The 22,655-nt window shown below is 46.1% G+C and overlaps 1 protein-coding gene across 1 annotated transcript in view; it reads right to left on the bottom strand.

Annotated features, from left to right (window-relative positions):
• LOC135825863 (uncharacterized) overlaps positions 1–22,655 on the bottom strand; it is a 60,224-nt gene that overhangs the window by 10,487 nt on the left and 27,082 nt on the right. Inside the window, exons 6-16 of the mRNA XM_065338497.1 lie at positions 21,474–21,746; positions 18,355–18,576; positions 17,858–18,046; positions 11,167–11,286; positions 10,168–10,398; positions 9,041–9,499; positions 8,035–8,232; positions 7,156–7,353; positions 3,025–3,270; positions 1,066–1,115; positions 95–286 (exon numbers count right to left, since the gene is read on the bottom strand). Coding sequence (XP_065194569.1) covers positions 95–286; positions 1,066–1,115; positions 3,025–3,270; positions 7,156–7,353; positions 8,035–8,232; positions 9,041–9,499; positions 10,168–10,398; positions 11,167–11,286; positions 17,858–18,046; positions 18,355–18,576; positions 21,474–21,746 — 2,378 coding nt within the window. The remainder of the gene's footprint in view (positions 1–94; positions 287–1,065; positions 1,116–3,024; positions 3,271–7,155; positions 7,354–8,034; positions 8,233–9,040; positions 9,500–10,167; positions 10,399–11,166; positions 11,287–17,857; positions 18,047–18,354; positions 18,577–21,473; positions 21,747–22,655) is intronic.

The raw sequence follows: 22,655 nt of genomic DNA, 5'->3' as shown, positions 1-22,655 counted from the left end.
ATTTGTACATAAATGTCCACAGTTGCTGTTATCCGCCGTGGAATAAGATACAGACACTCATCCGTTCTTCAAAAGGAAGTGTTCGCCCACTCACCGTGTTTACAAACTCCGATCCTGATCCATTGCCGGCGGACTCCACCTGAGCCCGGATGGATTTATTCACCAGAGACGCGAGGAGTGAGGCGCCGTTAGCAGTCACCAGATCACCTGGCGATGTGGCAGATAACTGCTGTAGCTTTGTAGCAAACCCTCGGACTTCATCTTGACTCACTGCACTGTCAATCGCCTGCAAGAAAATGTCGAGGAAAAGCAACATTCGAATATTAGGGTAGAGGCGCACACTGACAGAGTTGGCCATGTATAAAATGAAGGCCGCAGACATCACCACGCAACTGGTTCGAAATTTTGGTAAATCAACAATACAATCCAGAATCGATTTTCTGAACACGAAACTCACTGCTACAGAAAGTTGTTTGGCTTGTGTGGTACGCTCGGCCCTAGCCTGGGAAAGAACTTGCATACTTGCAGCAAAGCACCTCGACATACTGAAGTTCCACAGTTTGTTAAGGTTTTAGATCAGCTTGTAGGATGCCTGAAGTGGGATTGTGACATCGCGTGTAAGGTGTTTGTCAATATGTTGTATCGCGCCAAATAACTTCTACGTGTTTTTTCAGGAGAGAGAGATAGGGAGAGAGAGAGAGAGAGACAGAGAGAAAGAGAGAGAGAGACAGAGAGACAGAGAGAGGCAGAGAGACAGAGAGACAGCGAGACAGAGAGACAGCGAGACATAGAGACAGAGAGACAGAGAGACAGATAGACAGAGAGACAGACACAGAGAGAGAGAGAGAGAGAGAGAAAGCGAGAAAGAGAGAGGAGAGATAGTATATATATTGTGTAATCTGTATATTTTATTTACTGGATTCCCCAGAGGCCGTTCAGGCCTATCGAGGGGTTCTCCATATTGTACATAATAGAGAGAGACAGAGAAGGAGAAGAGGGCGAGAAGAGAGCGAGAAGAGTGGGATAGATGGTGCCCTTTTCCTTGCAAATTACTAGAACTCTTACCATTTTTAGGGTAGTGACGTTTGAGTCTTGTTGCTTGCCCACTTCCTTCTCTACGAGCAAAGATACGACAAAGATTGAAGAAGTAAAGACAAAAATGATCACCACTTCGGCACAGAAGCCAACTAGCCATCGGTTATCATGGTAATCGCCTGGTAAATAGTTTTCTCAAACACAAACGTGAATTTCAACCACATCCATGAGCAAGACTAGCTTTTGGTGCCGCACAAGAAGCATTTGCGAAATTCTCAACATGTTCTTTCATTCCGTCCTCTGTGGATACAGGGAGAAAAGAAACTAACGCGTAGACTGACGTTGAGAGAGAACGTAAACTCTAAAGGTAATAATAGCAGCGGTGAAAATAGTAGGAATGCACCCAAAATTTATCCGGAAAGTGTTGATTCACTGGTTTGGAGGAAAGAGGGAAAGTGTTGATTCTGCAACATTATAGACAACACGCACGCTATAATATTCACACCTGAGTGATGTACATGTCCGTGTGAAGATGTAGATCTACTAGGTAAGCGTAGACATGACATTCATTTCTTGTATTGTGATGAGAATATTACTACTAGTATGGAGAACAAACTGATCAAAATAGAAGGTGTTGGTGTCCTCCTTGTCAGTCTCCATGTATACATTTTCCGTGTTGCTCTCTCGCTATCCCTCTCCAATACTGCTGCCGTTATCACCTTTACCTGGCATATCAATTATATTCTTACTCATTAGTTTCTTTTTTCTGCCTGGATCCACAGGAAAACAAGGTGATTAAGGAAAGTGTTTTTAGAAATGTCGTTGTAAGGAGGCTTTTTTTAAGCCAGCTCCGTTCCTCAGTTAGACTGCAAACAGGCTTTCGGCTGTGGACTTAGACTATGTACATGACTGTACAGTCCTAGCCACAGAAATCCGACCTCATGAACACAATAGCGCCGAGAGCTACGTGGCCCTAGCATAACAAACACCACTCTGCTCACTTGAGCACGGCGCTACTTTATGCATGGGGTCGGATTTCTCCGCACAGAGTGTAATGGTGCGGTTCAGTTTGGAAGCAATAATTATATCAAGCTCTGTTGGTCTGTGTTTCTGGGCAACGGATGCAGTGTAGCATCAGTACATTGCGCACTGCAAATGATGGTCAAAAAGGGAAGTGGAGGGGAGAGGGGGAATCTTACTTCAGGGCAGTCTACCTACAACACAAAGTGCATATGACTTTCAACTTGCACAGCCTTTGAAACCCTGGTAGTGGCCGTGGTACAGATACGAGGGGACGTAGATGGCATGAAATCGGCCAATAGGGGTCTTGAAAAATAAATCTAGCCGAGTTGATCCTGAATAACCTGTTACGAGAACCCTTACCAGTACAGTTAAGGAGAGAAGCAGTCCAGTCAGGTGACCATCTTCACTCTCATTGCATGTAGATACAGTTACGTAAGTATCCTTTCCCTGCCCAGTCACGTGATACCCAGCATCACATGTCAATGTGATATTGGAGAATGGCTTGGCAGAACCTAGTGGTGACGATTCGTCTGGACTGTTGTCGGTGAGCAGAGCTGCTGGTTTCGTCACGTGTAGTCGCCCGTGACCTACACCATCGCGCTTTAATGCTTTTAAAGTCTTCTCGTTTCCCTGTTTCGTGTACTTGTCCAACAATTTTCGATCATTAATACCGGCCCACATCACCCGTATCATAATTCGAATAGTGATTACTCGGAATGGTGTTTCCACCACCGACCCGAAGCCCAGTGCAATCATGTATTAATAGATCGTAGACAGAATATTACTTTTCGTGAAGGGCATGCTATGGTTAAGATGGTGTTGTTCCTTTCTTGCATCTATTCTCTGCGCCCTGCGATGTACGTGTAGTATGCTTTTCGGAGGAGATCCATAGTGTGTGCGTGGGGGGGGGGGGGGTACACACCATAGCACAGCGCCACAACTTATTGTCTTTGTACACATCCTTACCTCCAATGCAGCTCAAATTCTGGGATGACCATGTGCCGTTTTCCCCGCACTCTACCCACAAGCCAGCTCTTGGGTCGTAGTCCTCAGGGAAAGGCTCACTCTTGCAGTGAAAATTGACGATGCCCAGATACCTACCCACTGTGATATGCAGTGTTGAGCCTTTGAAGTAGTGATCGGTGTTGCTGCGTATAGTGATGTTACCGGATTGAACGTTGTATATGGGAGGTAGAGCAGGACATATGATTGCTGCAGGAACAGAAGGCCAGAAAATGACATGTGGAATCATATGGATTCTTTATCATTCATTTCTCTGTCCACCCTGCACTCACTCGTTGCGCACACATCCGCACACTCACTCATGTGTGTACACCACTATTGAACACGTGAACATTGCCAGTGGGGGCCACCACAGCAAAGTGGGGGCCACCATAGCACAGCGCCCCAACTTATTGTCTTTGCACACAATTCCGTGGTCATGACTATCCAGAACCATTGCCTAGTCTAACAAAAACTCCAGCTACGTACAACCAGAAAAACTACGCCCGACCATTATGCATCCGCACACTCTAGAATAATCAAATCACTAGAATAATCAAATCACTAGAATAATCAAATCACTAGAATAATCAAATCAATAGAATAATCAAATCACTAGAATAATCAAATCACTAGAATAATCAAATCCCTAGAATAATCAAATCACTAGAATAATCAAATCACTAGAATAATCAAATCACTAGAATATTCAAATCACTAGAATAATCAAATCACTAGAATAATCAAATCACTAGAATAATCAAATCACTAGAATAATCAAATCACTAGAATAATCAAATCACTAGAATAATCAAATCACTAGAATATTCAAATCACTAGAATAATCAAATCACTAGAATAATCAAATCACTAGAATAATCAAATCACTAGAATAATCAAATCACTAGAATAATCAAATCACTAGAATAATCAAATCACTAGAATAATCAAAGCGATGATATAAAAAAAATTACAGTCATGATGATTATTGGGGTGGGTGGGTGGGCATTCTCACTCAACGCTCCGCACAAAGACAAAAGAGGCCGACCCTGCACTCGTCACATCCTTTTATCCCACACCGTGCTCCCTCATACCCGTTCCCGGGTGGACAGAGAACACTACTTCTCTGCTAATTCTTATACTGTGACGTCAACCAAAGAGAAGTGACATATCCTGAGTAAGAGCCGTTGCACAGGGAATGCAACCATCTGATGGATGATGTATTACGTAATTATGACGTTTCAGTGATGTAATGATGATGCACGCGTGACGGGTAACCAGCATAATGGCTCTATACTTGATGATGGAAAATCATGTCACATCGGTACATGAATGGACTCAGATGTAGAGCCAAGGTTTAATTTATACAAAAGAGAAAGACCAAGGAACTACAAGTTACGCTATACTGTCCACTAACATCCAAGATGTGCTAGAGCTGTTAGCCAGTTAGTTGTAGAACGTCAGTGCTGTCGGTCGGTGTCGTGCAATGTTATCGCATGACCTGATTGGTTTGTAACAGGTGAAGTTAGTGGGCAGTATAGCGTAACTTGTAGTTCCTCGGTCCTTCTCTTTTGTGTAAATTAAACATCGGTACATGTTGGCACTTTTGCAGCCGGGAATGGAGTTGCATGGGCATGGTGGGTTGATGTGAGACCACAGTAGGACGACGAAGGTATTATGCTATATCACTTCATGTCTTGTATGTTGTATACTGAAACATTCCACGTCCTGACACGTAGCTTCAACACATCTCCTTAGCGCTAACCAACAGCCTTCCAAATCGGAAGGTTCAAGGTTAAGGAGAGATCAAAAATGGGAATTTATGCGCAACGAGAACGAGCAGAAGCTACAGTCCCAACGGAACAAAGAATGTCGATTGTTACTGGACGATGACGAGACTAGTAAGATACTTGACAAAGCGGTCTTACTACAATTCGAAGCACCAAAGCAGCACACCACCCAACTTGGGTGGCTCAGAAATATCAAGGATAAATATACAGATGGGGGAAGCTTTGTGGACAAGAATTGTACAAGCAGAACGCCAAACTCTTACACAAAAAGACGCTACCCTCAATGAATTCTTCATTTCACAGAGCACGCTGTCCGTGGGCAATGCGGATAAGTGTGGGGAATGCGGATGAGCAAACTCCAGCCATTAATACCACCACTGCCATCCTCAGCCCCTTCTAAACCAAGAACATATGCAATAACATGTTATTTATAAAGACAGGACAAGTGAATAATTAGTCAGTCCATTGTTCATGATGATCTCCGACGGTTACGTCGGCAAGCGAGCCTCCGCCACTGCCAAAGCAGCGTGGGCTCCGCACGAGGGTGCAAATTTCAAACCAAAATTTAAACGCCTACAACCGCGAATGCACATGATACAGGATTTCAGAAGGCTGAAGGAAATCCTGCATCTAACAAATGCCATAACATGAGAGTAATGCTCACCCCTCTTCTCCGCCAACAGATGAGCAATTCGTTTGTACAGTGCTGTTGATGCTGGACCCATTCCACCACTGGCTGACATGACCGCCGGAACAAAGAAGGCTTGCTCAACCTGCCTCACCCGCTCCTCATAGTGCCTTCTCTTTTCTTTTTCATGTCGCTGATACACAATAGTATGTGGTGCAGATCGATTTGAGCGTGAGTGAGGATTAAAAACCCGTATATCAATAAGTGTACGCTCAAAACGACTGCCCCACAAACCATTGGCAGCGTCATCCAACCGGGCACGGTCTTCCACATTTGCGGTCCGGTAGCGAAGACGCTCCCCCGTCAGCGGTTGCAGCAAGGGCTCGATGGACACACTGGTGCACACCTCGTCCAGCAGCCGGGCCGTGACGTCCCGAATACCATTGTGTCTAATGGAGGGAAACCCTCCATAGGGGCACGACAGGGAATGCGCGACAGTTGCCTCTTGGCCGCAAGAGCAGTGTGACGGTACCCTGGCCGGTGTCCATCCGTAACGGAGGCAGAGTCCGTCCCAAAACTCTCCCTTTGTTAAATTAAAATGATATTTCTTAAGTGGACGGCACGTAAGCCAGCTCGACGACCCTTTCTCCTTCGCGACGTCAATGACATGTCGTAGCGACTCCGACGCACTGCCCGATATCGCGTCGAATTCCAGTTTCTGATGACGTCGAGAAGATGCCTTGGCATCTCTCTTGGCCGATCTGATTAACACTACCGAGTCACCGATGGAGCCATCCCCTGACAAGATTCTCCGAGACAAAGGGTTGGTCATCCGAACCGACGAGTCGTATTGTTGGCATAGGGACACAGGGTTAATCAAACCGAGCCCACCCAGACGACACGGCAAAGCCATAAGCCGTCGGAGGGTGTCGCCTCTGGGTGCACGGCAAGTTAAGGCGGGAATCAGTTCAGACTTCACAATGTCCTCCAGCGGTTGGAACATGGGTTCGGGTACCTTCATGGTACGACAGAGGAACGCCCATCTACCCCTGAGGCCCGTCACATACGCAGAATACGCAGCCTGCGGCTGGGTTTGTGCAAATACTGCTAGCTTCTTCAGTTCCCCCATCCATTCGTCCACCTTTGTTTTGATATAGCTCAGCCCCTTCTACAAATCTCTGCTTCTCAAGCTGAGGTCGAAGGACTCCTTCGCGGAGTTTACAGCTTCTATAACCTATCATCCTAACCGGAGAAATCTCCCAGTATATAATGTACTCTTGATTGTATACTATGGTCGTACTGGCTCCATCCCTTATCTCCTAAGCTACTACCCCTCCCTCACCCCTCCCTCCCGATGCGTCTGCCCACTGTATTGGCAAAATTGAAAAAACAACTAAAAGGACCAGTGGAATCCCTGCCGCATTTAAAGCTTGATAATCAACGCTCAAACTAGCGCCTTAACCACTATAGGAGAAGTCCATGCTGGTCTCATATGTGGGACTGATACATTGCAAGCCAAACAGAATGCAATTTACATATCAGTGTACAAATCATTTCATCTCCATGAACGTAGGTGGTACTGGTCCCCAACCTAGCGGTGCTGACGAAAATCAATTTGAAAACTATTTCAATTTTGTAGGTATGTGTCATATTGGTGGGTCCATAAATAGCACTTACGTGAACAAGATGGCACAGATGGTGTCCATTGACCGCCATTTCCACAAGTGATATGCTTCTGCGTGGTAGATTGTGGTTGACCGGTAATGTAGTAACCAGTAACACATTGTACATTCACTACTATTCCGTGGAGAACAGTAGATCCAGGGTTGGTCACTCCTAACCCACCAGTCTGCCTTGGAACAGAGCAATGTATTTCTGAAAGGAAATGTACCAAACGCTCTATTCTTACTCGCTCACTGTTGTCTCGACGTACAGAGCGACTAACGCTGAAAGATCCACCACACGTGATTGCTCGGCCGGGTTTTGAGGACTTTAGACAGTAATTGTGCATTCTCTCATGAATCCGCTTTGTCACGAGTTCACACAACAAATCAGGATTTGCGCCTTTTAAGTCTTCTCAGTCGGAGTTACAGACGTACAAGTAGGCGGAAAGACGGGGCCAGCTAGCATGCTGGTATGGCAAGACAGTCAGCTTTTCTTGGGATAGTGTGAGTGGTCTGATCTAGAGGGACGTGTTGCGGTTGATGCAACGCCAGGCATATCAGATATGATAAGGCTGAGCAAGTTATATAGCAACATTGTTTGTTAACAAACGGACCAATGGGATCCCTGCCGCATTTTAGGCTTGTCATTCAACGCACAAACTAGCGCCTTAAATACTATGGGAGAAGTCCATGCTGGTCTTAGACGTGGGACTGATACATTGCAAGCGAAACAGAATGCAATTCACACATCAGTGTACAAAAACATTCCCTCCCAAAGAAGGTAGATGGTACTTGTTCCAGACCTAGCTGTGCTCCAGAAAATCAGGTTTGAAAACTATTTCAATTTAATGGGTATGTGTCATATTGGTGGGTCCATAAATATAGCACTTACGTGAACAAGATGGCACAGATGGTGTCCATTGGCCGCCATTTCCACAAGTGACATGCTTCTGCGTGGTAGATTGTGATTGACCGGTAATGTAGTAACCAGTAACACATTGTACATTCACTGCTATTCCGGGGAGAACAGTAGCTCCAGTGTTGGTCACTCTTAATCCACCAGTCTGCCTTGGAACAGTGCAAAGTATTTCTGAAAGGAAACGTACCCAACGCTATATTCATACTCACTCACTGTTGTCTCGACGTTTAGAGCGACTAACGTTGAAAGACCCACCACAGGGGTGCGTGGCCTTGTTTTGAGGACGTTAGAATGCGCTTTGCCACGAGTTCACACAACTAATCAGGTATTGCGCCTTTTATGTCTTCTCAGTCGGAGTTACAGAGGTAAGCGGAAAGCCAGAATGCACTTAGCATGCTGGCATCGCAAGCCAGTCTGCTGCTCTTGAGAGACTGTGAGTGGTCTGATCTAGAGGGGCTTGTCGTGGCTGATGTAAGTTAGAATTGTGTGCAAGAATGCTCATTTATACCAACATTTCCATGCACTTTGGGGCTAAAATCGATATTCGAGGGGATGTGCTGGGAACGAGAATGCAAAATGTCAATTTCCACGAAAATGTAGCTGTTCATAGGTCAGGAAATGATGTGTGTTGCGGATAGCGTGTAAATAAGCTTTCAGGCGCAGGCGAAGTTGTTACGACTTCGGTGGGAGCTGCAGAAGATGTTGGCTGCTCCTACAGTTGGAGCTCATGCTTCCTGGACAAGTAGTAATTCAAGATCGCAGGTTATAAAATGAAAGGCCGTAATCCCGTATGATATAGCACTTACGGGTTTGGAACTAAACGAAACAAAAGTGTAAAGCACTACCTGTTGTAGCTCTACGATGAGTGGATAATGTTACCATGGAAATTGTTGAAACACGTATCTGATAGAAAGCTATCTTTCTACTTCGAAGTAAGACAATGAGAGAATTTCAATACTCAAATTCTCATTATATGTACCTGCCAAAGGAACGACAAGAGGAACTGGTAGCGTGTAACCATCCGCCGCAATGACATCATCCATGACGGAATTATCTCTCTTGTTTCTTGGCCTCCGTTGCACATCATGACCGTTGGAACTGTTGCCTTCGGGTACAGTCAGAATGTCGAGAGTGCTGTTCCTGTGTACGCGAAAGAGCTGGAACTCATATTGCTGGCCCTGATTTAGCGATACAGTGAAGCTGTTATTGGCGTTCAGCGCACTTTCATCCCATGAGCAGTTTGCATAAACATGCGGCTTTCGATAGCAGTTTAGCTGGAATGGACGATAGTTAGCACGGTGCTCGATGCCTTCACCTTCAACAGTCTCTAACGTCTTCCAAGGCAGTGTGATGAAATGAATGGTGACGTTTTCTCTTTCAGGTTGGAATGTGACAAAGTTCAGAGGTGTCTCTGTGACGTTCCGCACCCATTTGGATTCTGAAAGAAGAGAAAGGCAGTCCAGACTATTAAAATGTATATGCAAGCGCAGTACACATTCCAGAAACATTATAGTTATGGTAAATTGAAAAGTTTCTTGCTAGTTAAAAGAATTCACGGTTCGCGTTAGACTCGGCTTCAGCCGAGTTTTTCGCATCCGTAGGGACGCCACCACCCTCTTTGGGACAAGCCGCGGAGGCAGCTCCTTAAGCGGAGGGAGGTGAGTGGATCAGACCCACCACAAAGTGGTGAAAGACCGAAAATCCCATTCGCTGCATCGATACGTGCTGGTTACTAAGGAAGAAAAACGTTAACATTGGGTCATGCCTCATTCACAAGGCAAGAGGCGAGCAACTTTGCATCAAGGGCTTTTGCATTTTACTACCTCCTTTCTTCAATCGGAAAAGACAATAAGTATGAGATATATGTGTGGCCAACCACAATAAAATAAATCAAGGCATATCTGAAAGAAGAGAAACACACAATAAAATATCATGAGAGAGAGGCGGAAAGCAAATTGATGTTATGAATGATGATTCAATCTCTCCATCCCATAACCTCATCCCAAGACGTAGGGTTCTTTTTTCCAATGCATAGACGGTATCAATGAGGATCTCACCGTTTGATGATTGCAATGCAGTAAATAGGCCGTTGCGCAGTGCACTTACCAGAAGTGTTTACATCCTGGAAGAGCACCGTTGGCACCTTTCTCTCTGCAGTCTCTTTTGGATATGCAATCAAGGCAAATGGCTCGTCTTCCTCATTCTCCCTGATCACTGTACTCCTGTTGATATTTGTGTAGATATTCGTAGCATTCCAGGGGCTCGATGAGTCGGGTTTTCCGAAGATCACGACAGCGCTGATGGACTCTGCGGATGATAGTTCCAGTTTCGGATTGCCTGGAAGATTGAATAAGAAGAATACATTTCACTTGCAAGAGATCTGTGCCATTTTCAGTTTAGGCCACAGAATGACTCATGTGTTGTAGGAAGGAAGGTAGCCTTCCCCAAAATATCACGGTTCGCTTGAGACTCAGTTAGACTGCGTCTTCAGCACATGGGAGGCGAGTAGATCAGCCCACCAGCCAGTGGTGAAAAATCGAAAATCCAATTCGCAGCATCCATATTTCCCTGGTGCCAGGGCACGAGTGCCAACAACTGTGGGCCGTAGCACGACTGGAAATAATCCATCCGCTTCCAAGCAGGACTTGAACCTAGTAGATCTACCCTGTGTTTCTCAATCATGGCCTTAGACCTATGCCTGCCCGCCTTCACAAGCCTAGAGTCAATTCACAGGTCGTGGTCGAAATTGAAGAGATTATGACCAATGTGCCAGGAACATTCATTTACATGTGTTTTTTCTTTGGTACCTGATATGCTTGATGAGCTGTGCCGAAAAAATGGTAATTGCGTACTCAAGTAATAAACAAGTTGACCTTAGGAAATTGACTTCAGCTGATTTCTTATTCGTCAATTTTCTACTTTCACGAAAATGTTTATTGCAACAATTCCATGCTCATCTACATGTGTACATGTATTTCTTCATCTACACGTATTTCACCGTCTGTTCAGTTGATTATGAAATCTATACGAATAACCAGCAATAACGATGACATTTAGGCCGCCACTAGCCTACACAACACGTCAAGCCATTACCCCAACACTTACAGATTGTGTGCCCATTTCCAACATATCCTGGGTTGCATGTGCAGCTGAATGATCCTATGGTGTTGGTGCAGTTTGCATGCTGATGACACGTGTGATTGCTGTTGGCACATTCATTATAGTCTGCATCAGAGAGAAAAAATCAACACGAAGAGTATGAGATTATTCCGCCTTGTAGAATAAAGGCAAACACTGGATTTTCACATTCGTTAGGGTAACATGTATTGTCTTAGCTGTGTGGCGATCATGTTATTATTTATTATTATGATTTATATGGAACGTCCCCCTTCATTGTGTGCAGACATCAATGCACACGTCGCCACTTCTTCCGCCTCACCCATTTTGACTGTTTACATGGGTAAACAGCAACAAAACTGTGAGTTTTCGCTCAAAGTAATGGTGTATGACAATTATTAATATTATTGTACGCACGTCCGCGTTTACGTCAACAGTAAGTCCACGTATTCGCATGTGCCAGAAGACAGGCAGAGTGGGCAGAGAGGAAAACAAAAAATAAAAGTAAAAAGACAGCAGGCGATAGGCACATAACTCATGTTCGATGATAGGTGCTCAATGCACGGGATCTATTCGAAAGATCAAAAAATAAAACAAGAATAACAGACAACGACGATAGGTTTGTAACTCATGGTCGATGGTAAGTGCTAAATGCACGGGGTCTGTACAATGCCTTTGTCCCATCCGTTAGTTACTGCGTACATCCTGGCACAGCCCGCGCCACGCTGCCTATTTAGTTGCAGGCTCAAACCTCGGCGAGGATGCTGCGCATTACTTGTGTTTGTTTGTTTGTTGTTTGTATCTATTTTGATTCGCAAGTTCAAACGGGCATAGAACCCAATAACATGAAAGCGAATATGCTACTGTTCCGTCCGGAAATGACCCGTTCCAAGGTTTGGTGGACTTGTTTGAAGAATATTTCGGTGGAAAGCGCAGTAAACCTTCCCGCCTGGACGCCCTTTTTGCTGTGGCTCAGCACGATGGCGAGTCAATCCAGGCATATCGCCACCGGATCCAGAAAGAATGCGTGCGTGCGACCTGACAACCAGCACCACAGTGGAGAAGGGTTTAAACGCAGTAGCTGTCCACCTGTTCGCCCGTGGGCTGATGTCGCCTTACACGAGACAGAAAGTGCTGGAGAGCGGCGAAGACACCCTCGCAAAAGTAGCAGAGAGTGCCCAGGCAATACCTTTGGCCACAGCAACTGTGGGTGAGCAGCAGTCTGGGTCAAACATTGCTCATGGAGGTTCCTCAGCAGAGGTTTCGTTTGCCTCAGGAATGCAGCACCGTCGACCTGCAGCACCCAGACCAGCACAACTATGTGACTACTGTGGGGAACAGCATCCACCAGGTAAACGATTCTGTCCTGATACCAAATCAACCTGTGGAAACTGTCATAAGAAGGGCCATTTTACAAGAGTATGTCGGAGCAGCCGCGCCGTGCAGCATACCGAATCAGTAGCGTCGTCCCGTAACATGACACGCCAGATGCCACCACCCGCAGGAACAGAACCCTGTGGCTGGATGGACAGCCAGTATGGCGACGTGTTTAGTGTCAGAGCGGGGAAGACTGGGTTTGTCCTGCCACTCCGCCCGATTCTACTGGATTATGCACACCAGTTGCACATGTGTGTGGACAGCGGGAGCACAGTGTCTATTCTGCCCCTGTCCCAGTTGCCTGCTGGCCAAGACCTGGGCTCACCATCCACGCGGATTCGGCCTATTGGTAGCCAGGAAGTACAACCCGTGGGAGTGTTCGAGGGACGGCTCAGCTACCGTGGTTATGAGTGTGTGGAACTAATCCACGTCATCGATGACAGCCGTTACCATGTCGTATCCCTCCTCGGTGAAGGTGCCAGCATTGCACTCGGCCTTCTGGAAAGTTCAGACACCAGGCCAGATGTGTGCCACGTCTCGTCAGTGCCCGGTATGCCCGCCGCGTCCATGGAGCCCACGGATGCCCTGGCTGCAATGAAGGGTCCGGTAGCCGTAACGCTGGACGAAGATTCGACGCCTGTGCAACAGACCGCTCGGCGAGTCGCTGCAGCTCTCTTGCGGTCACTTCGCCAGCAAGTCGACAAGTGGGTAGCGCAGGGCGTAGTTGAGAGAGTGGAGACAGTCAATGACAACGACTTCATCTCACCGCTAACGCCAGCACCGAAAGCCGACAAGACGATCAGGTGGTGTGTTGATCTGCGATGGGCAGCTAAGTTGTTGTTGTTGTTGTTGTTTATTTATTTTACATCGCATAGCAAACGGGCAGTTCTGCCCAATATTATGAAAGCGATGACAACCAGTAAGAAGAGTCAGAAATGAAGAGAAAATAAATGAAAATAAAAATACGAAAACGGAAGTAGCAATGAGGGGAGGCAGGGTCAAGACGAGCAGAAAAAAATGGATCTCAAATTTACAAGTCGGGTCATCGTAGCATGATTCTATCGAGTCTCATCAGCAGGTTACGAAAGCCATTACATTTAACCGAAGTAGAATACGCGTAGCATGCGTTTGAATTCACGGACAGATACTATGGACTTCATGCAGTCAGGCAGGCCATTCCAGAGTCGGCAGCTGGCTAGAAGCGGTCGGCATGCGCCAGAAGCACTGTGGGCCAGGGGGAGGGGAAGGTTGCGTCCCAATTGACCTCGAGTGGTCATGCCTGTCGGCGGGCCTTGCAATACAATTCGGGACGACAACAGCTCACTGACGATTCCAGAACGGATTCTAAATGTCAGGAGTCGGAGCTTGCATTCCCCTCGTTCCAGCACTGGGCAGACACCCAGCCTGGTGTACAGGGGAAGAGTGTGGGCCAATGGGTGCTCATCGGCCACGCAACGGATGCAACGTTTATCCAGTTTGGCTACTGTGTTCCGCTGCTCAGCGGACAGTCCTGGGAGAAACGCATTCGACGCATATAGAATATCCGGTATGACAAGGGCAGAGTAATACAGCATCGCCTGCCGCACTGTTAGGCAGTGCCGGATCTGGCGGAGGATCCGCAGCTTCATAGCCGTGCGTCGGACGATAGAGGTGACTTGCGGTGACCAGCGAAGATTTTCGTCCAGAGTGACTCCGAGGTAGCGAGCCGTACTGGTCTGGGCAAGAGGCGTGCCAGTGCAAGTAATGTGGAGGTCGAGGTGTGCCTGCCGTCCAGCTTTGATTGCAAGTACTTGCGTCTTTCCGGTGTTGAGGATAAGCCCTTTGGCATCGAGTAGCCTGGCGACAGCCGACACTGCTGCGGAAAGGGTGATGTTGATGGCGTGAGCGCTAGCGTGGCTCAGGTACAGCATGATGTCGTCCGCGAACATTAGTGTACGCACCGGGTCAGCTACTGATGCGACACATCTCGTGTAGATCGCGAATAATATCGGACCAAGCACGCTTCCCTGGGGGACACCGCACGTGCAAGCTGTTTCCTCTGAGCGTGTACCGTTGGCAGTGACCACACACTGGCGTCGTGCGCTGAGGTAGTCCGCAAACCAGTCCAGTGCCGTAGAGGAGACACCAAGTTCGAAGAGATCCTGGAGCAAGGTCTGATGTTGGACCTTGTCGAAAGCTTTGCTCATATCAATGAGCACCACGCCGGTATGCAGGTGCTGGTCTGCGGCTTCGTAAAATTGATCCACAGCCAACAAGACTGCGTCCTCTGTGGAGTGGTGGGCTCGGTAAGCGAATTGCTCGGCAGGAAGGAGGTCATGTTCGGTTAGGAGCACACAGAGCCTTTTATGCACAATCCTTTCCAGGATCTTTGAAACAACCGGGAGCAAAGATATAGGGCGGTAGTTCTTAGCAGTTTCGGGGTCTCCTGCCTTGAAAATGGGGCGAATATGGGCCAATTTCAGCATCATCGGAACCTTTCCCATGGCCAGTGACGCGTTCATCAAGATAGTCAGTGACGGGGCCAGGACCCGAGCGCAGTGTCGCAACACATAGCAGGGAATTCCGTCGCTACCCGTGGCCTTCCTCTCGTCTACCTTCAGTAGGAGAGCAAGCACTTCTTCGCATGTGGCTGGTTCGAAGCGGTTCAACCCATCTGCTATACCCGGTCCCTCAGGTTGGGATAGGACATCAGGTCGCTGCGGATCGCTGACAACTGAACTGAATTGGGCATTGAGGGCAGACGCAGTGAGCCGAGTAGGAGTTGACGATTTCTTCCGACCTAAGTCAGCTAAGTCTACGTCTACGACGACAGCCAGGCCTGGAAGGAAGCCGTAATTCGTCGCTGACTGTGTCTTTTTCCAAAAAGGGGAGAAATGTAGCAGCCCTGCTACCATGACTTGTGCATGTGTTGGATCATGATATGCATGTGTTTGTATGGTGATGTCCACAAATCAACGCTGTACAGTGTGCTATATTTGAACTCTGCTGTGACTTGGATTAGTAGATCCGCGCGGAACTCTGCACGCGCTGGATCTGGGCCCGTGGTTGTTTTTAGGAGCCGGAGATGCTCGGTTGTGTTTTGTTCCTCTGGAGTACGAGTTGTTTCCTTTGTAATTTGAATAATGTATGTAGCCCGAACCGAGTCCGCTGTTACAATGACATTCGTCAAATTCTCTGCTTGGGTAATTCCGGAGAACACAGTCCCAAGCGAGCATCGGACTGGAACTGTTGATGGATGTGTACCATTGCCACTTTGGTTTATGTTAGCATTTTGCAGAGGTTGACTTATACATGTAACGCCTGGAGAGATCGGACAGAACGAGTAGTCTGGTAACAATTTGTTTTCAACCAGTAGCAAATCAATAAGGGAAAGTCTGCATCGGAGATGCCCACAACGGTTATGGGGCAACTAGTAATATATCCCATAATGTTGGCAGGGAGAGCCAGGTTAAGTACATAATCACAAGTAAATCTGGCTCTACAACGCGGTCATAAACCTTGTTTAAGAATGGGTATCTCAATTAGCAAGTTTATAGCGGACTTGCCCCGAGTCAACTAACAGTGAGAGGTGATGTGTACCTCCCATAAAATGATATCCCCTCCAGTAACATGTAATGCTGCAACCGCTAGTAAAACAACACAAAATCTGATGTGCCATGCGTGATAAACCTTAGTAATAGGAGTATTTATTATTTTACTTGGATATACCCAACAGGCATGGCCTTCTTACAGGGTGCCCAAGGAGAAATTGTGAGCCCGTAGCGCGAAAAGCAGGCAAGCTACGCTGGGATCGTATGATAGCGGGTAGTGCATTAATTAAAGCGGTTAGGACGAAGAAATGAGAGACTGTAGAGGCCTGGCTGGGAAATGACTGGGAGGAGAAAGAGACTACTGGATGTTTGGCATCTGGTTTGGGGTGTAGTGTGGGTAGCAACATTGTGTGTCGTGAAGATTTGGGAGATGAGGGGACTGCCAAGGGAACTGATGCCCCGAAAAGTAAAAATGAAAAGCTTAATAGTGAGGCGTAGACTGAGTTACCTTAGACACCTCGCATCAGGGAACGCTACACGTTGACGCTATAGGCTGATATGCACACCAAACAAAGATTTCTATGTATCGATTCGTACATCAAGTTTCATCTTTCCATCATAAGCTCAAGTACATCAGCATAAAATATAATCTCATTCCCATAGATCCGCCATCCTAGATTGTACTGTATACATATTTCCCTACGGCGGTCTCTATGTTACATTCTACTTCATATAATCACAGAGCCTTCAAGAAATGCTTCTGCACGGGACAATGCGAATGAAATATGCTTCACAAGACAAGCATTATATGACTAGCTCTAGGCTTAGATTATCATTGGTGAAAATGACAAATGCCACATATTTATTATTACAGCGTGCGATAGAGCTGTCGGCCATTGAAGAAAATGTTGAGTCACCTCCACCATTACACTGCGCTCTTAGCCGACTAGACCCTCCTGCACACAACCATCACCACTGCGAGGACACTTCCGTAGACGATATTGATAACTCTCTCCTTGACGAGCTATGTGTAGTAGCGAAACAGCTGTCAGAAGGAGTTAGCAACATTGTCTACGGAAGGGCCCTCGCAGCGGTGATGGTTGTGTGCAGGAGGGTCTAGTCGGCTAAGACAAGAGCGAAGTGTAATGCTGGAGGCGACTCAACATTGCCTATAAATTGATTGTATGTCTCCAAATCCATGACGCAGAGGTGGATGCGGATGACACATACTGGCACGTATCTAGTGGTAACCTTATTGGACCGAGAAAGGACTTTTTACTGTGAACACATTCTCACAAGACGCATGTTATTTTTTGCTGCTTATACTTCACTCAGTGCCGCAATCTCTTACATACTGGTAACAGTGCTGCCTATGAATATACCCCATGTCTACAACTCCATGGAAACATGATTTCAGGATTACATCATCTATCACCATGTCATCCACAGCGGGAAATAAACCTCCCATCTTGCATGCAGGCGTGAAGTTGGGCCCATACGTGATGTAGAAGACAAAGAGTGTTGCCAAAGCTACCCATGAAAATTAAACTCTACCAGAAGGTTTATACTCTCGATAAAGTATCCTTCAAATGGTCTTTTTTCGAGGTATTCTCCCGGTGTTTCAGAACAGCGTTTGACCTTACAATATCAGGGTATGACACTGTCAAATCATGTGAAACTGTGGAAAAGGGTTTTACCTCTTTCAGTGTGGCTTACACATATCATTTTCATTGTCTTCAACATACATGTATGTATATAATGTACTATCTCACCTTCACAGTAGCCCTCTGACCACTGGAGGTTTTCTTGACATGTAATGGTGCCATTCTGGGTGTTCTCAGATGTGCTCTGTGACCAATAGTAACCGAACATGCACTCCACAGTTGCATTGCTTCCAATAGTGATGTTCGTATATTCTATCCCAACAGCATTGGTAATGTTTGGCCTTCCACACGATATTGCTGTGAAAGAAGATGTGCGGGTAAAAGAACACAATGGCGATAACATCGTTGATAGGGAGTTGGAAATTCGGTAAGGGTTTACGAATCGGGACCATCACATTACGGAAACATGCATGTAGAAGCAGCAGAAGAAGATCAAAAGTGGGCTACATTTGTGCTGAGGAAACACAAGCTGTGCGATAGTTAACTGAAAGAAATGTTCCGCTGTTAAAGAAATGTTTATTGTGATCACAGATTGTGCGTTGGGCTAGTAGTATGAAGGATTATGTTTGCATTCATAACAAAAATAATGTCTAAAAAATACTCACGTTCGCATCTAATGTCCCCTGTTTTGTGTGACCATTTTCCACTAGTTTCGCACTTCACTCCCATGATTGTGACATTGCTTTCTTGCCCAGTGATGTGATATCCGGGGTTGCATTCGTAGTTTATGGCACCACTGCGAAAGGCATATCTGTAGTACTCCTTGCGTGGAAACAGCGATGTGTTTCCATTGAAGTGCGATGTAGATGGTACAGGGCATTCTACAGCTGTATCATAGCACCAAGAGACAAACAATGGATGAGCAAGTAAATGCATTGCAACGGAAGCTGTACTATTTCATGAAGTTAAAGTTATATCTATCTTGTAGACCAATGTGACTGATCCAAGTTCGAGGTCGAGCTTCCTGGCGGCTGACTGACACTTGTCTGACTCGACACTGGTCTCTTGGAAACATGAAAAATGCCGGACCGGCCATTTGCCAACCCTGCAAGAAGGCACTACTCCTCGCTCAGTACACAGTGTGTCAGTGAATGCACGCCTCGCCAGAAGTGCCTGAGAAGACTAATGAATATTTTCCTCCAAGATCCTTTCATTGTGCAGTGCTCGCCCAGCGACAACATCACTGCGGATAGGAACGTTCAGTGACACACCGGTTTCATAACGACAAACACCTTCAAAGCACCAGTTCACAACACCGTCACTTCCGACTATCGTGTGGCACACTCGCAACATCGACCACAATTACTAAAATGTTCCAACTTTGGGGGTAATGTATATCCTTCAAGCATGTGAGCTCTAGCTTCTTGCCCGTCAACTGATGGACTCACGACTGGCGCGTCACAAATGCCGGGCCATCCACTCAGGAACCCTGCAAGACCCCAAACCATCGTATGTTCCACATCCTGGGTCCAATTGGTCTCCTTAAAATCCTCGAGACCATGGGCCTTTTGGCAGTTCCTATCTACCTACATGAATATTTGAAATGTTTGGAGTACTTTGGGCCCACCACTGAGACAACACGAGAAGGACACCCGCCTATAGCAGTACTTCTGGGCCAAGAAGGATGAAGGGAAGTCATGCAGCATTCAATGAGCGGTACACCGCGGAGCAGTGGCCTACAGTAACAAAAGCAAAAGGTGCAACCTGTGCCTGGCAGAAAAAATGGCACCCGCGCAAGCACACAAGCACCTCTCTCTCAAGAGAGGAGTAAGCTTGTGTCAAAGTGTCGCCACGAGAACAAGTACTACAGTAAGTATCGTTTATAAAGTGATCGGATATAATGATATACCGGTTATAGTGATAGAACACGTCAAAATCAAAATCAAATCAGAAAAAATACAGCTAAAATATCACTATATACACTATTATCGGCTATACCGATATATCGCTTATTGTGATGGACTTCAGGAAGCAAACCATATCAAATGTACAGGAAAATATCGTACCTTCGGAGCTTCAAACCACCCACAGCCATCACCTAATTAAGTAAGATACAACCAGGTCCAGTGGTTATCACCTTCCACCACTGCTGTCATTCGCACTTTTCGATTTGCCCCATGATGCAGTCATTTACGCTTTGCACTGCCGCCAATCACAACTTTTAGATTTGCGCCGTGATGCAGACATTTACACTTTTCTTTGTGGATATATAAACCAGTACTGATCCAGATTTACTTATTATCGTTTTCTGATGATCGCTTAGTGCGTGAAACTCAGAGTTAAAAAACGTTCTCTGTCGTCATATTGTTAGTATGGCCATAATTATATATTTGGAACTCGGATGGTGAGCCATGATTAAATGTAGAAACTCTTAACTCTTAACTCGTATCCATTTTGTCTTTTTCCTTTCTATAATTATTATATGAGCCCCGGCCAGCGAAAACCAGCACTTGTGTACTTGATATCAATCATCAAAATGTGACGTCAAAGTTTGGGACGCGCAGTGAGCTGGCTTTTGAAGATTCTTTTTCGATCGAGTGGGTGTCTTTGTTGTCAAAGGAGTTTCAAGTTTCTTCAAAATGTCTCTGGTCAATTGATTTTAGCGCTAGGTGAGAGCTCGTCACACGGAGGTTTAGTTTAGACACAGCGATGGCGACAGGTGTCGCGACAAAGGCTTAGGTCCAGAGTTGTCAGCGTGAGACTCCCTGTACGAAGCGGCGCTGAAAGTTAGTTCGCGATCGGAAATATTTCGTTGGTGGCGATCTCGCTGAGTTTGTCCAGCAGTGGCGAGTCTCATATGCATAGCAATGAAGAGCCCTCATAAAATCGATACTGGATACTGGTGGCGACGATAGTCAGTGCTGGAGTAATAGCGACTGCGAGGAGAAGCTGAATGTCGACCCGCTGAGCGATCCGTATTTCTACATCGACAACAATGATGTTGCAGACACTGATGGAGGGCTTCTCACGGCGCAAAACAGAGCGTAGTATTATCAGTACTCTACCTTGCCAGACGACGCCAAGCTGGCTGCTGCCTGTGCTGAGAAAGGGGATCCCTAAAATCTCAAACCGGCTGAACGCTTTGGGGCAACATCTTCACGTGCTACAAAACGCGAGTATTCGCTCATATCATTGAAATACAATTATGCTGAAATCATGGTCTGAGTGAAAGTGTGCAAGAGAGTGGATGTCTCTGGTATTGGTGAGTACATCTATCAGTATGGCAAGCTTTGGGACAACACTCAAACTGCCAGCACAGAGGTCCCTGAACACAATTTGGAAGGCCAGCCACCAATCATCGTTATGCACTCTGGTGTTGTAAAGAAGGTAGTGATGTATACGGAATATCGTCACACTTCTGAACTACTCATGCCTGCAGCACCAAGAGGGCAAGCCTGACTTGCATTCTATTTACTTACATGTACCTGTTCCACATCACAATCAGAAACTGTAGGATCAACTTGCATGGAGTCACTAGGCATGGATGCGGCGCCAACTGTACTGAATCTTGACCTGTGTGACTTCAAACCATATTTTCCATGCTTTCGCTTATCAGATTGCCACCAAACTTGATAACTTGAATGATTAATAGTGTAGAAACAATTTCGAGGGAAAAAATAATTTTTGAAAAAATTACAAATGTTCAGGTTTCTGCTGGCTGGGGCTCATATAATATAATTATTGCAATTTTAGATGATAGGCCAGAGGAAGAATCCGAGCTTACCTGAACAAGATGGGATTGGTTTCGACCATCGTCCGTCAACTCTGCACTGTACCGTCTCTTGTGTCTTCATCTGCCTTGTTGAGTTGGTTACATAATAGCCAGCTGAACATGTAAAGGTCAGACTGTCTCCAAATGGAACACGAGCGGAATAGTTCCAGATCCAACGTACTTGAGAGTATGACCATAATTGCAGCCAATGAGTGTAAGAACTGCGAACTGTTCCGTGCTTGATGCTCCTGCGCCCGTCTGTGAAAGTTGCTCGGCAAACCACCCCTGGAATATAAAAAATGGAAACACTCGAAGAATCAAAATCCCCGTAAATAATACCATTGAAAGTAAGTAAATGATCGCGTCCGATCCCGAAGGGAACTCACGGTGGGTTGTGAGGGGATACGTCTCACAACCACTGGTACAAGTTATTTTACTTGGGTATACCCAACAGGAATGTCCAAGGAGAAATTGTGAGCAGCTAGCGCGAAAAGCAGGCAAGGTACGCTGGGATCGTATGATAGCGGGTAGTGCATTAAAGCGGTTAGCACCAAGAAATGAGAGACTGTAGAGGCCTGGCTGGGAAATGAATGGGGGGAGAAGGAGACTACTGGATGTTTGGCCTCTGGTTTGGGAGGCAGTGTGGGCAGCATCATTTCAGGTCGTGAAGATTTGGGAGAGGAGGGGACTGCCAAGGGACCTGATGCCCCGAAAAGTAAGAATGAAAAGCTTTTAAAAGAGTGAGGCTGAGGCGTAGGCTGAGTTACCTTTGACACTTCGCATCAGGAAATGCTACACGTTGACGCTATAGGGTGATATGCACACCAAACAAAGATTTCTGGGTATCGATTCGCACTCATCAAGTTTCATCTTTCCTTCATAAGCCTATAGGGTGATATGCACACCAAACAAAGATTTCTGGGTATCGATTCGCACTCATCAAGTTTCATCTTTCCTTCATAAGCCAAAGTACATCGTCAGACAATATAATCTCATTCCCAAGAACCCGCCATCCTAGATTGTAATGTATACATACATATTTCCCTACGGCGGTCTCTGTGTTACATTCTACTTCATATAATCACAGAGCCTGAAAGAAATACCTCTGCACAAGGCAATGCAAAAGAAAAATGCTTCACAAGTCAAGAATTAATTAAATGAATAGCTCCAGGCGTAGATTATCATTGGTGAAAA

Source organism: Sycon ciliatum, chromosome 10 (assembly GCF_964019385.1).
Source record: "Sycon ciliatum chromosome 10, ocSycCili1.1, whole genome shotgun sequence".
Classification (NCBI taxonomy): Eukaryota; Metazoa; Porifera; class Calcarea; order Leucosolenida; family Sycettidae; genus Sycon; species Sycon ciliatum.
The sequence above is the reverse complement of the archived record's forward strand: the minus strand, read 5'-3'. Positions and strand labels throughout refer to the sequence as shown.